Source organism: Trachemys scripta, chromosome 7, assembly GCF_013100865.1.
Source record: "Trachemys scripta elegans isolate TJP31775 chromosome 7, CAS_Tse_1.0, whole genome shotgun sequence".
NCBI lineage: Eukaryota > Metazoa > Chordata > Testudines > Emydidae > Trachemys > Trachemys scripta.
This window is the reverse complement of record NC_048304.1, coordinates 37,161,413-37,178,785: the sequence shown is the minus strand read 5'-3', so window position 1 is coordinate 37,178,785 and position 17,373 is coordinate 37,161,413. Positions and strand designations below refer to the sequence as shown.

The window sequence follows — 17,373 nt, the reverse complement described above, 5'->3', positions numbered from 1 at the left end:
TACAGCCCACTTCTTCGGAGCATCCGAAGAAGTGGGCTGTAGTCCACGAAAGCTTATGCTCTAATAAATTTGTTAGTCTCTAAGGTGCCACAAGTACTCCTGTTCTTCTTTTTGCGGATACAGACTAACACGGCTGTTACTCTGAAACTCCAGTGTAGTCAATGGAGTCATGCATAATCTACAAGGGATTAATTTGGTCTGTTATAAATATAATATATGGAGATATACCTATCTCATAGAGCTGGCAGGGACCCTGAAAGGTCATTGAGTTCAGCCCCCTGCCTTCACTAGCAGAACCAAGTACTGATTTTGCCCCAGATCCCTAAGTGGCCCCCCCTCAAGGACTGACCTCACAATCCTGGGTTTAGTAGGCCAATGCTCAAACCACTGAGCTATCCCTCCCCCAAAGTAAGCAGAGCTTAAAATTCCTACATCCTAAATTTGGCCCATGGGTTCACAGGGGATGACCAACACCTTTTCCCACCAATAATGGAAACTTTCTGGGTGACCATATTTGTTTCTCTATTTCCAGTTAAACTAATTGAAAACCTTGTATGACTCCTTTAAACAACTTGAGATTCCCTTCAATAATGCAAACAGTGCTTTTGCACAGGTGATTCACACACGCTGTGAGGAAGGGTGTTGACTGCATCAGTCACAATGCTTCCAGTGCCAACTCATCCATGGAACAGCACCAGAATTAGTTTTGGGAATGTTAAGCACCTCCACCCTAGCCTAAGGAAAAGTATCACAAGTACAACTAAGAAGATAGGACAGAGAATTAGGGAAGAAAAATTGAAATTATTATAGGGGCCACCTTACACTCCCAGCTTGTAGTTAGAAATTTAAGACAGGAGTGGATAACTCCATAATTGCTCTGTTCTGTACACTCCCCCTAAAACTCTGGTATGGAGTACTGTCAGAGGAAGGATATTGGGCAAGATGGACCATGGTCTGACCCAGTATCGCAGCTCTTTTGTTCTTATACTGTGTAACCCCAAAGTTCTACAGACCTATTATATAGACTCATATGGTCCTTCAGGTTTCAGAAGTCCCTCCAGTTCTCTAAGCATACCCTAACTGATCCCCCTAGAATGGACTATTATCCATTGCTGGTAGACTGCAATTATAATGATTCTAGGGCAGTCAAATACGTGTTCTAAAAGATTTGAAGACAAATGAGTGTCTCTCTTCTATATTACTCCTCTGGTCTTTGAGGCATGGGACAGTTTTATTTTTTAATATGTATCTGTAGAGCAATCAGAACAGTGAAAGCCACAATCCTCTTTGAAGCCTCTCAGTGCTTCTGTAAAATAAGTAACAGTAATTAATTTTCTTGTCTTCTTTATTGCCCAAACTCAGCAGGAGATAAAACTAAAAGTACGAATATTGGTGAATGCTACCAATCATGGCACCTCTTACATGTTTTAATTTCGCAGTGTATCTGAGGCAGCCAAACCAAGGGCATGGAAAATTTTGTTTAAGTCTTAGCACAAAACTAAAGATAAAAGAGAAGTTTGTTATTGGGAGCGCAAAGACATAATAGTTTATACAAAGTCTGTTGTCACTGTTGACATTTTTTACATTGCTGGAACAATAGCTAGTGCTCCTAAGGCAATAATGTGACATTTTGAATATCTAGTGGAGCAGGAGTATGGAGTGAAAGATCCTTTCACTAGCAAAGTTTGATGCTCTGAGACTGAGTTCCAACCATTTTAATTTGGTAGGCGGTATGACGCATATAATTATAAAAATATAAACAAAGGATAAGATTGACAACCAATTTGAAAGAGATCACAATTGTCAATATTAAGAATTATTTTTTTTAATATTTATGTAAATCATATGTTCAAACAAACACACCATGCCATACTGATATAACACAAAGTAGATTTATATCTAGAGGAAAGGTAAATCAGAAGCTCTCTCTCTTTTTAACAATGAGAGTAGAATCATAGAACTGGAAGGGACCTCAAGAGGTCATCTAGTCCAGTTCCCTGCACTCAAGGCAGGACTAAGTATTATCTAGACCATCCAGTTCCAGTGGTAATTAACCACAGGAACAATTTATCAAGGGTTGTAGTGGATTTGCCATCACTGGACATTTTATATCAAGATTTGATGCTTTTCTAAAAGATATGCTGTAGTTCAAAGAGAAATTGTCTCCGAAAAATCCCTTGTTGTGTGTTATACAAGGTCAGACTAAATAATCACAGTGATCTCTTCTGGCCTTATAAACTATTAATCTCCAAAATCAACTTTGCACTGTCATTTTATTGACTCATGTTTATAAATTTTAAAGCCTTGTGGCAGCTTTCTCATTCATGCAACAAACTTATTGCTAGGGAATCACATTGCAATATAGGCTTGAGATGCTGGAATTTTAAGGGTGTTGGTGATGACCAAAGAAAAGGAATAGTTAGGGATGTTATGTGTTCTTTTACACTCCCTGCAGACATCTAAATCCAAAAAGCACTTGGGTATAATATTTAACCAGTGTTTCATTTGTGAAGTACCTAGAAGAAGGGGGATGAGAAGTCACATAAGAGGGTCTTTGCAGCTGAAGATTGAGGTAGATACTATATTGTAATATATGTATGAGATTATGCAAAATACCAAAAAAATATATAAATAAGGAGACAAATATATTTGGGAATCTAATGGCCCATAGCACTAAATAAATTAATCCCCCCCCACACAATATTACCTGACCAGTTATTGATAATTCGGTTGATGATAGGGTGATAAGAACCACTGTTGCCAACTCTCATGATTTTATGGTGACTCTAATGATATTTGGTGGAATTTATTAAGCTTCCCATTACTGGCATTAAACTTAAGAATCTTCACTTATTCACAATGCCCACCAATCACCTATTACTGCTAACAGCACTGAAGCCACGTTGCCTGTAGTCAAGACGGCCACAATTTCCCGAGACTATTTGCATGTGGACGTGAATCTGCCCCTAGTACAGTACAGAGGAAATATGGTCCACAGGATAGAGCTAACCTGGGACTCGGGATCAAGTCCCTGCTCCACCACATACTTCCTGTATGACCTTGGATAAGTAACTTAGGCCTAGTTCCTCAAAGGTAGTTAAGCACTTAAATCCCATTGCAACCAGTTGTATTTCTGTGCCTCAGTTCCCCATTTGTAAAATGGGGATAATAGCACTTCCCTACCTCCCAGTAGTATTTTAAGGATAAATTCATTAAAGATTGTGAGGTGCTCAGATACTGCACTGATGGGGGCTATACAAACACTTCAGATAAAGGTGACCACTAACTCCTGTTTCTAATGAGACTGGAGGCAGGATGCCTTCAAGGTTAAGAGGCTGGTCAGGAATCCACAAGAAGGCAGGGAAATGGGGAGCAGGAAGGAGTCTGAGGAAGGAAACTGAGAGGTGCTGTAGAAATGATGTGCAGGGACTATGATGCCCTGATGCAAAAACACAGGCCCTCCAGGATGATCTTGAGTCCATAAAACTGGACAGCTGGCAGTGTGTCCTGAGCACTCTTCCAGATTTCCTAGGATAGCTAGAAGCCTGGACAGGTGGCGCCCCTGAGGTGAGGTGTTGGAGGAGACCGAGTCCTGTGCAGGGGAATCACTGCAGGAGGGATGCTGAGGGGGTTCAGTAGAGAGACTGAGGGGGGAGGGGAATGAGAGGTGGAGGGGCATCTGGGGAAAGTGCCCATTGAAGGGGATGAGAATGTGGGGCGCAGAAGGGAACCGGGAGAGGTGTAGTGAATGGAGGGGGACCGAGGGGTGGCAGAAGGAAAACATGAGGCGTAGGAGACTGTAAATGAGACAAACTGTGGGGCAAGGCGGGGAGAGGAGCCTGTAGGGGGCGGCGGGGGGAAAGGGAGGGAACGGGGTAAAAGGTGGAATGGCAGCTCCCCGCAGCCCAGGGCCTAGGCGCTGGGGGACGGGGTTCTGCTGGCCATGAGCCCTGTGTTTCGGGTCGAATCGCGGCTGCCGCACGTGGCAGGCGGGAAATAACCATCACAGGGGCCGCCAAGTGACTGGCTTTCCTCGCCCAGCGTGCGAGTCTCAAGCCCCGTTCAGGATTTGGCGGGAGGCGGGCGCTGACTCCCCTGTTCTGCCGCATCACCTCACAAGGGCGGCCGAGCGTGCACCCCACCCCCACCCCGCGTGACGTGAGACCGACGGGGCCGGGCGGGGACCAAGCACTGCGACTGGGCTGCCTCCGGGATGGGGGAGGGGAGCCGCAACTTCCTAGCGTGTGAGTCACAACAGAGGAGGGGCAGGGAGGTGCTGCGGGAACCCAGGGGACCCTCCGCTCACTGCAGCACCCTCCGAGTCGTCAATCTCCCCGTGACCTTAGCGCGGCGGTGGCCGCATCGCTACCCCCCCGCCTCTGCTACCGCACAGTGCAGTAAGGCAAAAAAGAGTCGAGACAAGCCTGACCCGGTAGGCGGGCACCTCCCCCTTTTCGACGGCGCTGATTGGTCCTGCCCTTCCCAGCGCTGATTGGCCGTACGGAGGCAGCGGCGGGTGCCCATTGGTTGTGCGAACGGGATAATGAGCCGTGCGCAGAGTGATAGGGAAGGGCGGGGTGAGAGGGAGTAAGTGCGTGTGTGGGGCCGTGTGCAAACCGCGTGTGGCGCAGGCAGCGGGGCTCTAGTATCAAGCGGGGGAGATCGAAAGAGAACCGGGCCCATCGTCGCCCGGACGCGCTACCTATCGCAGGAGGGTCGGGAGCCTGCAGGTAACCGCCAAGGCGGCTCGCGGAGCAAGCAGGGGCGCGGCCTGGCCCCGGCCTACGGGGGGAAGCGGGGGGTGGTGGCCGTGGCGCACTCCGGCCTAGCGCGCGGGAAACCACCCGAGCCTTGGCCGCGCTTGCCTGCAGCCCTGGAGGGGGGTTGGCCGGCAGTTTGACTGGAGAGGGGCGCGAGTGAGGGGGCCCTTCGGGTGGGCTGGGCGCGCTGGCCGGGCTGAGTCACTGGGCGGCGGTGAGAGGAAGCCATCGCTGCTCGGGAGCCCGGCGGCGGAGAGGGACGGAGCAGCCTCCGCCCGCCCGGTCCGAGGCGGGGGGGAACCGCTCGGGCGCCTCTTCCCGGTGCGTGGGGATGGAGGAGGCTGGTGGCTGGGCCGCAGCCTTTCCTGCGGGGCGGGCGGCATGAACACGCTCGTCCGGCCGGGCTTAGGGCGAAGGGTCAGCCGCCTGCGTCGGGCCTATTGCTCCTGGGCGCAGTAGCGGGTCTGGGCTGTGCGATCCGGGTGGGGAGGCAGTTTGGGGCTGAACTCGTGCTCTGTGTTCAAGCTGCCGTCTGCTCTGCCGCTCTTCTCTCATTTGTTGCGACCTCGTGCGGGTCGGGAAGGCGGTAATGGCCAGGACGGCGGGTCGTGGTGTGACTGCACCATGTGGCCTCAACATGTGCTCGGTTCAGGAGGGTTGGGGTGGTCAATCTATTTACATCTGACTGGAGATCTAGGAGGTGTCCCACTCTCTGTGAACCCTGCAACTTAATAGAGTAACTTCGCGATAAAGGTTGCACTTATGATTTGCAATCGCTTTATTTGAATGCCTGTTAAACTTAGTTTTAAGTCATCCTAGTCTAATATCTTTGCTTGGGCGAGTTCTAGTTAATTTTTTTTTAGTTCAAGTTATATAAAACAAGTCTATCCCAAATTATTTTTTAGGGTGTGTTAATGTAAGAGGGCGTGAAACTTTTAATGTAAGTAGTAACTCTTTCAACATAGACTCTTGAACAGTGGTTGTGGTTTGTTTTTTAGTGAGGAGGTGGGGGCTAGAGTGAAATTTACACCTTCTTACACTGGTGATCTTCACCTCCTGGCTGAATTCACTTTAGATGCACTTGGATCAGGAAGGCTGGATTTCCCATGTAGATGAGCTTTCATCCAAGCAAGTGATTTGCAATCTCTTTCTGCAGAGTACCTTTTCTCATTGACTCCTTTTGTCTCAATCTCCCTACTTTCCCATGTTTCATGTGGTGGGCTATGAGACGGCCTTATTTACTGGTGGTCTGTGGATCACAATTTGAGAACTCCATTGTTAAGGCTATGCTAGCAATAGCCAATAACTCATTGGCTCAAAGATCCTCTTTCAGTATCATACTTACAGGTCACATGATATACAGACCCATTAATTGGGGACCCATTAGGATTCCAGTGACAGTCATTGTATCAGCCTGACTGGTATTAAAGAATTTAATTCTTATGGTGGAAGTAAATAGTCCTTTTTAGAAGGCACCTTTCCTCGAATAAGTGGCGTATAGGCCATTTTCTAGAACAGGAATAGTCTGGTTGTTTTTTTTTTTTTTCTTTCTTTCTTTCTTTCCCCTTCCCCTCCTTCTCCCAAGGTCTGAATTTCTTACTCAAGGTCTAGACTCCAGAGAAGAAGAAAATAAGCCCCTATAATGATAGTAATAAAAATGTCAGGGTCTGTTCAAAAGCATCTGGTGGTACAGACTGTGGGCTGAATCTGGATATTGACTACCCTGCTAGAACCATGTTAATACTGGCATTTTTTGCCAGTGATCATATTGTCCCTACCCTCCCTTCTGGAAGCTCATGGGAGGTAACTGCAGAGATGGTTGGCTAGTATCTTGCCACCTTTGTCCCTTGATTAGGTTGTGGCACATAGATGCTAGGCCACGAAGGTTGATATAACAATATGTGAAGTATTGTTACTGATTCTCAAGTTTCACTGCTTTTGTTAGTGTTGACTTGTGTCTGGACCCTGCTTGAGTAGATTATTGTTTGGTGGATCATTTCTGATACTGAAGGTGGCTTTGGGAACAGTAATTTTGCCTGCTGGTTTGCCCTTGGAATTCCACTGCATTTTAAATCTATACTGTGTACTGCTTATGTTTGGTAAGAATAGACTCGGACTTTGTGATCAGTATTCTGGTCTACAACTTTCATTGTAGCTGGGTGTTGCTGTCTACTGGAGCAACCAGCAGACAGCAGAGTACCTGGTTAGAAGCTGAACTTCTTCTAGTATAAGATGCTGGTAATACTAATAAGTTGAGGGAAATATTTAGTTTGCAGAAGATAATTGCCCCCATTGTTGACAAAAGGAGGCTTGTACTTGCCAAAAAAGTTCACTATGGGCACTTCTGGTTTCCAAGGTAGTGCTAACATCTCTCTGCGGACCTCCCAGCAGGTCTTGGTTATTATATGACCTGATCAGATATCTTGACACTACTATAGTACAGAATGTATGCCCAAATAAATCTGTTAGTCCTTAAGGTGCCACCAGACTCCTTGTTAACTTCATTGTTGTTTTTAGTACAGAATCTACTTAGTGAAGTTAGCCCCAGGGATCATTAATGCTTGTATTGCAGTACAATAGGAGGGAAAGAAGGATGGGGCATTGTGTTGCCTCTTGAATATAGCTAGCTTGTCCTTGTATTAAGGCTGGCTGACATTAGTCAGCATTTTAGGTGTAATGTATTTAGGAAATGTTTGAGTACTTGTTATAAAGCAATGGGGGGGAGGGGTGAAAGTCCCTATGAATTGAAGGAGGAGAGCAAGGGGTAAGTTGTGTGTTTTGTCCCTGTCTCTCTTCTCCTCCCCCCTCTCCTCCCCCCCCCCCCCCCAGTCTGTATTTTCCCCTCCCCTAGACAGACCTGTGTCTTAACTCCTTGAAACTGCTGCTCTGCTCACAAGTAATTCAGCAAGGTAGCTTGTCTTCACTTATTATCTTTGCTCTTGGGGTGTGTGTGGCTTTTTATGTATCTGCTGTTGTAAATATCCAGTGAAGGCAATGGTGCAGGTCAAATTCCATAATTGAGGATTAGATTTATAACTCAGAATGAACTGAAGATACTAAAACATTAGTTGCTTTTTCAGTTATGTTCTAGAAAATAACTTCTAGCTCCATTTTACTCAAATAAAAACTTACAATAGATTGAAAGACATATTTACTCATTGTCTTCTCCCCCTCCCCCTGTGCTTAAGCTTTCCATTATGAGCTATCTGCATTCCTTTTTTGAGCTAACTCTGTTTATGACAGAAATATTAATTTATCTATTACAAAGAATAGTAAAAGCTTGTTAGATCATGTTCTCTGTGTGAAAGGTGAGAGCAGGTGCATTCAGTTTTATGACCATAACAGTGGCTTACAAAACTTGACTTCTAACAAACAATGATACACTGGACTAACAGTTCATAAGGATTTAAGCAGACTGACTGTAAAACCTTCTAATGCATTAAAAAAAAAATTGAGCTTTATAGCTCTTCAAACCCATGGGGGGGAAAAGGTAATTTAAATCTTGTTACTTATGCTTGCTTTCTAGTGGGTTGTCAGTAGCTTCTTTCTGTAACTTAACAATTTGACTTCCAGATATTCTAAAGGAAAATCTTTTTGGCCATAGTGCTACAAGGAAGACAACTTACTCTTACTATTCTGCACTTTAAAACTTAAGTTTGGAAAGTCTGTTTACAGAAGAGTCTAGAACTATGACAAACCAGTAGCTAACACAACACTGAAGGTCAAATTAGCAATAAGTTTACTAACTCCTTGTTGCCCATCATTAGTTCTTTCTATAAACTGTCTAACCTTTGATATGAACAACAAAGTTCTAGAGTTGGTTGTCTGATCTACTATATTGTGGTGTGCAAGCTTAAATATACCAACATTCAAAGATGGGGAAATGAAGATATTCAGATCTTTACAGTTGATAAATCTGTTGTAAAAATCACACTGACACTTGGACATTAAATAAAAAAAGCCTTAACTCTGATGCCTGGTAATAGTCCTTCCACTCTGGCTGTGGACTTCAAGTGTTCTGCAAGGTCCTCGCCTTCCTCCCACTCACTGTCTTGTGCTGCAGAAACTTAAATACTGCATACCCATATTTCCCTAGCTGACATTGTCCTTGAAGCTTTGGGTTCCATTGGGTATATGGCTCATAACATATTTGTGCTGTGAAACCTTTGAGCTTTGTATGTTCAAGTCCTTGACTGTCCTGGCTTCATCTCCCCACTTATTCCCCCACACCAATTGTGCTTGTTCATATACTCATGGTGTAAAAATCCAGCTCCTCTGAATAGGATGTTAAAAATCAAACTTAAGTAATTGACTGTTTAATTCATCCAAAATTCTAGTGCACACTGAAAGTAACATTTTTTTAAATTGAGTATAATGAAAATAACTTTTACAGTAAAGGTGTGACTGTAACTTTAAGGTGACTTGCAGAGGTATTGCTTTGAGTTAGTGTATTGTATATATATATTTTTTTTTGGTCTGCTGCACTGTGAAGCATGAAGGCCTAAATACCTCTTCAGTTTTTCCTTTATTTTTTTTCCTTCTGTGCTTTGGCAAAGGGGCTCGTGTTGAGACTGTTATGTCAGATGTGTATAACAAACTGCCTTCTCTGAAGGAGAAAAGGATGTCTATTATATTTGAAACATCCTAATGTCAGTTTTGTTGGGGTAAATGTCAAAGGTTTAGAGAGCAACTAAAAATCCTTTTTCCCCCACCTTGGGCTCAGCTTGCAGTTTCTTGAAGCTTTGACTTCTCTGGTAATTGAGTCCCTTAAGATTCAGGTCTGCCCTGGAATATTAAGGTTGGTGGATTTTTATTTATTTCTATTTTTATTTTTTTGATCAGGCCATGATACATCCTACAGAAAACACTGTTTTTTTTTTTTCATTGCAGGCCACTTTTAACAAACTCTTTGGGTGGGTCCAAACAAAAGTAATCCTAATGACTAACATGTAAATTGGTCAGTTTTCCCTGATTCTGAAAGTCTGATGCCTCTCTACAAAGAATTGATTGCTACAGATGAAGAAACGCTTGTGCTGTCCAACCTGCAAACAGCCATGAAGGGAAACATGGTTATATATTGTAGCTTAAAATGAATAAAATCATTAACTCTACTGAATTACATTTGTTCAGATATGGTGCATACTTTTTTGAGGGACAGCAATAAGCCATATTTGGACTACTGACCCTAGGTGGCTTGTTTGCATTATAAAAAATTTTTTTTTAGAACTCAGTCCTTGTTTCTAGCAGTGCAGTTCTCTGAATTCTGTAGCAGCTTCTCCTAAAAGGTGGACAAATTATTTTTATTATAACATTCTTATAATACACTTGTCATCTTCAAGTCTCCAGTTACAGGTTATAGATTGTTTTTAAGTGTGTAAGCATCACAATGGAGGCCCTGAAACAGACTCAAACTTACATGTGGACATTAGAATTTTGGTGCAGAGAAATACAGTATTTAATTAAAGTGATTTGTCAAGGTAGGTTAACATAAGCTGTAGATGCTGCAATCAGAGGTACCTTTGAACATACAGAACTGCATGCTCTAAATCAGCAGTGCTCAGACTTTTGCATTTGTGCCTCCCCCCACCAGAAAGATACAGGGGAAAAAAGAGGTACTCAAAACTTAGCTGCTGTGTAGTTGTTCCTATAGTTTTAATCCAGCTGCCACATAAAAGCAGGTGGATTTAAAAAAAATTCATATCAAGTAGTTGCTCAGTATTGATGCCATTCTAATACTTAACACAAGTGGCTCATAAGGATTTTGTTAGCTTTCCTTTTTAATTGTTACAGAAATTTACAATACTGTAAGCCTAAGGGCTGGTCCACACTAACCACCCACTTCGAACTAAGCTACTTTGACTTCAGCTACGTTATTCACGTAGCTGAAGTTGCGTATGTTAGTTCGAATTACAAGTTACTTACTGCGAGGCCACACGCGGCAGGCAGGCTTCCCCCTTGACTCCACGTACTCCTCTTGCGGAGTGGGAGTACCAGTGTCAATGGCGAGCACTTCCGGGATCGATTTATTGCGTCTAGACAAGACGCGATAAATCCATCCCAGAAGATGAATTGCTTACTGCCGAACCCAGAGGTAAGTGTAGACGTACCCTGAGACCCTTCTCAATCCTTTCCCCTTCCTTTCTTGCTTGTTTTGTTATACCAACTTTTGCATGTTAACTTTTGTTGTAAGCCCTTTTGCATTAGGGACTTGATTATATGTCTGCATAGTGATGAGTAAAACTGGGGGGGCTCTGGATGTTTCAGTACAAAATACTTCTGGTCAGCAGGTTGTGTAGTAGTTTTTAGTGTCTGTCTTGCATACAGTACTGTACAAGTTTAGATTAATATTCCCATGCAGCATGATGCAGCTCAACAAAATGTCAAGAAAGAAACCTTGGTAACAGTGTTAGCAAGCACACAAATCCAGCTGTTTGCTACAATCATGCTAAGTAGTACACCTCTGCCCCGATACAACATGGTGGTGGGGAGTCAAAAATCCCTACCCACGTTATAGGTGAAACGTCGTTCTATTGGGGTAGGGGTAGCAGGGCTGCAGCAGTGATTTAAAGGGCCCGGGGCTTCCTGCAGCAGCCAGAGCCCTGGACCCTTTAAAGCACCACTGGAGCCCCACTGCTACTGTGCTATATGCACACCTGTGTTCTATAGGGTCATGTTACAGTGGGGTAGAGGTGTACATCAATGACTTTTGTTAATAGCAAAGTTTCCTTTGTATCCATGTCTCTGTCCTTGGTCAGATCAGCAGTACAACTTCAGTTATGCAAAAATTAAGTTAATGCAAAGGTCATCGAAGTAGAAATGACAATTTTTAGTTAGAAAATTACAAATCTTTAGCTAGTCCTACAGCAAGTTTAATCTTCATAACCAAGTTTTAATTTTCATTTTTTTGTACTTGGTTTCCTGTTAAGAGCAGCCTAGCATTATGGCTGAGTATTTGAAGAATTTAATACCTGAATAGTCTAATAATGAGTCTTCAGAAATAGTACACAATTTCAAAGCTAAAAATTTGAAACTGCATAGCTAATGTTATAAAATAGACTTGTGTAATGGCCAACATAAACAGGTGGATAACAACTGAGTTTTTTTTTCTGTGGGGTTTCTGTCCTGCTAATCAAGCAGACTTCATAAAAGCTGGAGTTACTTGTGCTCTGTATATTTAGTTTATCATAGTTTGAGCCTTTGTGTGGGATTAACTTTGTTATAAATCGCTGTCTGAAGCTTTATACTAGAAAATTTCCCTCAGTCACTGAAAGTAGCACCTGGACAATACTGAACTGCAAAGTACACCTCTACCTGATATAATGCTGTCCGTGGGAGCCAAAATATCTTACTAAGTTATAGGTGAAACCGCATTATATTGAACTTGCTTTGATCCTCTGGAGTGCACAGCCCTGCCCCCTGGAGCACTGCTCTACCGCGTTATATCTGAATTCATGTTACATCAGGCCGCATTATATCAGGGTAGAGGGTAGCTGAAAATATGCTGTTGGTTTACACATGAATAACTTTTGCAGTAAAGTGATAAGCTACATTTCATAAGCCCTAGATATTAATGTGCCACAGTTAAGGACACTCAGACAGGGTTCAACACTAACTTTTGGCCTAAGCAAGCTTCTAGAAATTTAAGACTGTTTCCAGGAATTTTTAATTTCTGAATTAAAGATAATTCCCGTACTGTGTTTACAATCACATCATGCTAGCACTGTGTAGTGCATGAGATTTGAAAGTGAAACCATTTTGTTTTCTAAACTAAAATACAGAACTTTCGAAATCTTAAGATCTACATTTCTGTCAGAACTTAATTGATGATCTCCCTTTAAACACCTATTGTGTTCTGGAAGATTCTCTAATAGCTACTTTATGTAAACCTGGGTGGTTTGGTTTTAATTGGCTCATATTTGTACTTTAATTTTCTACAAGGTTGATTCTTATTCTTTGGTAGCTATTAAAACATTGATTTGTAATTAAACATTACCTATTGGCAAACAAGCACCATATTTAGTGTAATAAGGATCCACTATACTTATACACACTTCTGATTCTTTTTTCTATCTTTTACAATGATAGAAAATGGCAATTTGTGGGGTGTGGTTTTTTTACACTTGAGTAACTTTTTTTTACTTGTATCAAGCTCTGTTTGGATGGAAGTTTAATTAAATGCAAAAAAGCATTTTATTTTTTTAATTAGTTTCTTTAATAAAGGTCCTGATGTCATCAAAACATGTTTTGCATTTAAAATAGACTTATAGGAAATATTCACTGTAGTTAGTGAGTAGAACTGTTTCTGGCCACCATGTGCTTAAAGCTTTTTTTGACAGCAAGCATGTACATAAAGATTTATGTATTTAAATATATTAAGTTTAGACATTCACTGAAGCGGTCAGCTTCAAATTTAATTTTCAGTAGGCTTACTTTTTAAAAAAGCCCATAAGTTAAATATCTGCTGTAAATTTTAAAATTTTCTTTTTACATAGGAAATAAACTGCAGTGATGAGCAGCAACGAGTGCTTCAAGTGTGGACGTACTGGTCATTGGGCTCGGGAATGCCCTACTGGAATTGGCCGTGGCCGTGGGATGCGAAGCCGTGGCAGAGGTGGATTTACCTCCGCAAGAGGTTTCTAACTTATACGTATCTGAACGAACAGTAAAATCTCACTAATTGCAAATGTGATACTAATGATATTTTTACAAGTATTGCTTTAGTGACTGAGCAAACACAGATCAAGTATAGTACACTAAATCTATTCTGGTAACCTTATTTTGTCAGGTGTAGTTCCAGTTTTAATTTGGTAATCTTTCATACTTGCAGAGTACGTTTGCTAAGTCTTAATGAGGGTTTACTGCAACCCTCTGCTACTAAATCTTTGAGAACAGTGAGGTTGCTGTGGGAAGGATTGTAGAGTGCAGATTCTCTTTTTGCTAATGTCCTAACCCTGGTGTTTATACTGTCAAGTTGATTGTATATTTTGATCCCTAAATAACAATGCTTTTCATGTTCCCTATATAAAATAGGCTTCCAGTTCATGTCTTCATCTCTCCCAGACATCTGTTACCGCTGTGGTGAGTCTGGCCATCTTGCCAAGGACTGTGATCTTCAGGAGGATGGTAAATATTACTAAATTTTCTATATTTTATTTACTCATAATGTGGTGGAAGGGCAAAAAAACTGAACACGTTTGTCAGATCATTAAATATGAACTGATCATTTATTTCTGTTAAATGTGTGTTGTGTTGTAACTTTATCAAGGTTTTATAGTCTTGTTTGGCTTGTTTTCTTATTGTGGAAGCCTGCTATAACTGCGGCAGAGGTGGCCATATTGCTAAGGACTGCAAGGAGCCGAAGAGAGAGCGAGAGCAGTGCTGCTACAACTGTGGCAAACCTGGCCATCTGGCTCGTGACTGTGACCATGCAGATGAGCAGAAGTGCTATTCTTGTGGGGAATTTGGACACATTCAAAAAGACTGCACCAAAGTTAAGTGCTATAGGTAAGGCACTAAAGGTATAACAATTATCCTACAGCTATTTAAGGTATATTTTACCCTTAATCTAACTTGCAGTTTATACAAGTTAGCGTGTTTAATCTGTTTTGGGTATATGCCTATTTTCTTGTGATCTTTTTAAAGAAACTAACTTTGACTCACTGCCTGTAATGATTAGACTGATGTCTGATGCAACTTCTTCCTGTTGCTTTTGACTTAAACAGGGTTCAGCATGTATAGTAGTGGTCAATTTCTAATATCTTGACTGACCTCCCTGAATGTGCTGCACATTTCTCTGGTACAGAATTGAGCTTGCCTAATATCTAAGGATGTATTTCCAAATGTATTAGAACAGTTATACAGCAAAAGCCTCAAATGCATTAGTGGTACATCAGATTGTACTGTGATGGCAGTGTTGAGTAGTTCCTGTTGAGCCTATTGAAGAGGCTAACAAATCCACTTCTAATTTATCAAGAATAAAATATTAATATTTCTTTCCTTCAGGTGTGGTGAAACTGGGCATGTAGCCATCAACTGCAGCAAGACAAGTGAAGTCAACTGCTATCGCTGTGGCGAGTCAGGGCACCTTGCACGGGAATGCACAATTGAAGCTACAGCTTAATTATTTCCTTTATCGCCCCTCCTTTTTCTGATTGATGGTTGTATTATTTTTCTCTGAATCCTCTTCACTGGCCAAAGGTTGGCAGATAGAGGCTACTCCCAGGCCAGTGAGCTTTACTTGCCGTGTAAAAGGAGGAAAGGGGTGGAAAAATCGACTTTCTGCATTTAACTACAAAAATGTTTATGTTTAGTTTGGTAGAGGTGTTATGTATAATGCTTTGTTAAAGAACCCCCTTTCCGTGCCACTGGTGAATAGGGATTGAGTGGGAAGAGTTGAGTCAGACCAGCAAACGCTCTCCAGGTTCCATGGGAGTGATCCTTTGCAAGAGGAAGAATAAATCCTGGAAGTGTCCAGACTTCCACAAGTAACTAACATTAATTTTATTACAATGATGGCCTTGGATTGTCTGACCTCAGTAGCTGTTAATAACATCAAGTAATGTCTTTATCAGGCCCTACCTAGAGCATATAGCTGAGTGGGAGTAAACAAAACAAACAGATGTACGTGCCTGTTAGTGGCCATGAGAGCGAGAGAGAGAGGGAAATCAGGAATAATTAAAACAAAGTAACAATAATTCAGTCAATGAATGTTAATATCAGCAATACAGAAGGTAATGGGAAGCTTTTGAATAAGTATTTCAAACTAAATCTAAAACCCAGAACATCAGTTATAACATACACAATTTGGAGCTATTCAGGAGTTGCAAAGAAATGCATTTTCACAGAAATCAAGATGTTATTTTTGTATACTATATCACTTAGACCAACTGAGTTTCATTTGCTTGTAATCAGTTTTTAAAGTAAATGGTAAAAGCAATTGAAGTCCTAGAATATAGAAATGTAATTTTAAACTATCAATAAAGCTGGAGGAGGAAGGGGAGTTTGGCTAAAGTTCCTTTTGTTTAGCTTTTGTTCATGTACATAGTGCAAAACACCATATTAAAGAGGGGAATGTGGAGGTGTTGAAAAGCTTACGGTTTGGACTTTTCTTTTGTATGAAATCTTATCTGGTGTAAAGTTCAGTCCCATAACATTCAGAATTTCATAAAATCACAAAATATGGCACTACTTACAGGCCTTAATTTCTCTGCATACAGTGCCTCTGGCAAACAATTGGTTCCTACTTGCATTATGCTCTCCAACCTTTGCACTGGTTACCCATTAAAATGTAAGTTCACATGTCTCTTACAAGCATTGTGATTGGGCAGAGTAAAAGGGCCATGAAGAGACTAGCTTTATGAATCATGCTGCAATACTAACTCCTGTGTGAAGTAGCCTGACTCTTCAAAGGCAAGCATGTCCTTACTAGATGTTTTTTTTTAAGAAGAATTAGTATTTTGGCCTATCCAAGTGCCCCCAGAATATATGGCAGTGCATTAAGATGTAGTTTTAAACTCTCATCTAAATGCCAACCTATTTGACAAAGGTAGGAGAACTGTTAGGCCTCGTCTACACTAAGTTTTTTGTCAACAAAAGTGGTGACACTTGAAACACAATACAAATCAGAAGGTCATGTTCACGCTTACTTCCTCTGTCAGCAGAGCACAGCCACAGTTGGGGCTCTAGCATAGACAGTGTGAGCAATGTACTGTGGGTATCTATCCCACAGTCCAGCTTGACACCTTCTGCCCTTAGGTGTTGTGGAAAGGCAGAGCAAATCACAGTGCATCTTGGGACTGGGCTCAATGCATTGCTTTCTGTCCCAGCACACTATGGGCTTCCAGCTTTCTTTCGTGATGCTTTCCAATGGCTCCCTTGTGCTGTGCACCTCAGCATCTTTGAGAAGAGATGGATCTTGCACTGCTCTCCTATGCTGCTTCACTGCCATCTGTGATGTCTTCATCACAGTTCAGTTAATCATGAAGTTTCTAACTGAAGACTTCCAGTTGCCTGACATACTGTGCAATATTGATACAAGTAACTTTAAATTGCTTTTGGCATTCACAGAACAGCTGCATAGACAGTTACTTTTGGGCTTGTGAAACAAGCACTGAATGGTGGGATTGTGTAGTCAGGTAGGTGTAGGATAAGTGGCTACAGAACTCTTGTATGTAGAAAGCCATCTTCCTGGAACTGTATGCAGAGCTTGTCCCAGCACTGCAGTGCAAGGACACCAGAACTAGCGGCTCTATTACTAGAGAAGTGTGTGACCTTCTGTGTGTGGAAGCTAGTGACACCAGACTGCTACTGGTCACTTGTGAATCAATTTGGAGTCAGGAAGTCGACAGTTGCAGCTGCATTAATGCAAATGTGCAGGGCAGTTAATTGCATCCTGCTACAAAGGACTGATTCTGGGAAGCGTTTATGATCGTGGATGGCTTTTGTAGAAATGGATTTCCCTAACTGTGGAGGGGGATAGATGGGGCACATATGCCAGTTTTGGTACCAGACCACCTTGGGGCAGAGTACATCTATAAGAAGGGTTACTTCTCCATGATGTTGCTGCACTAGCAAAACACCCATGCGTGTTTCACTGACATTGATGGGTGGTCCA

At 42.2% G+C, this 17,373-nt stretch overlaps 1 protein-coding gene across 5 annotated transcripts; it reads left to right on the top strand.

Moving 5' to 3' along the window:
• Window positions 1-4,573: 4,573 nt before the first annotated feature.
• Window positions 4,574-15,853, top strand: CNBP (CCHC-type zinc finger nucleic acid binding protein). 5 transcript variants are annotated; one of them, XM_034775921.1, is made up of 5 exons: window positions 4,574-4,730; window positions 13,253-13,392; window positions 13,791-13,883; window positions 14,063-14,251; window positions 14,763-15,853. In XM_034775921.1, exons 2-5 carry the CDS (start codon window positions 13,269-13,271, stop codon window positions 14,783-14,785), a joined length of 429 nt encoding a protein of 142 aa, XP_034631812.1. In that variant the 5' UTR covers window positions 4,574-4,730; window positions 13,253-13,268; the 3' UTR covers window positions 14,786-15,853. The 5 variants fall into 5 exon arrangements, with proteins under 5 accessions (XP_034631812.1, XP_034631811.1, XP_034631809.1 ...); XM_034775920.1 differs by having other exon boundaries at window positions 4,575-4,730; window positions 13,253-13,371; window positions 14,066-14,264; XM_034775918.1 differs by having other exon boundaries at window positions 4,575-4,730; window positions 14,066-14,264.
• Window positions 15,854-17,373: the final 1,520 nt, after the last annotated feature.

Bases quoted from the DNA above. Each gene is read 5' to 3' on its own strand.
- CNBP (XM_034775916.1), top strand. From the start codon at position 13,269: ATGAGCAGCAACGAGTGCTTCAAGTGTGGACGTACTGGTCATTGGGCT. The intron at 13,393-13,790 runs GTTTCTAACTTA...TATATAAAATAG, and splicing joins TGGATTTACCTCCGCAAGAG to GCTTCCAGTTCATGTCTTCA. The intron at 14,265-14,762 runs GTAAGGCACTAA...TCTTTCCTTCAG, and splicing joins ACCAAAGTTAAGTGCTATAG to GTGTGGTGAAACTGGGCATG.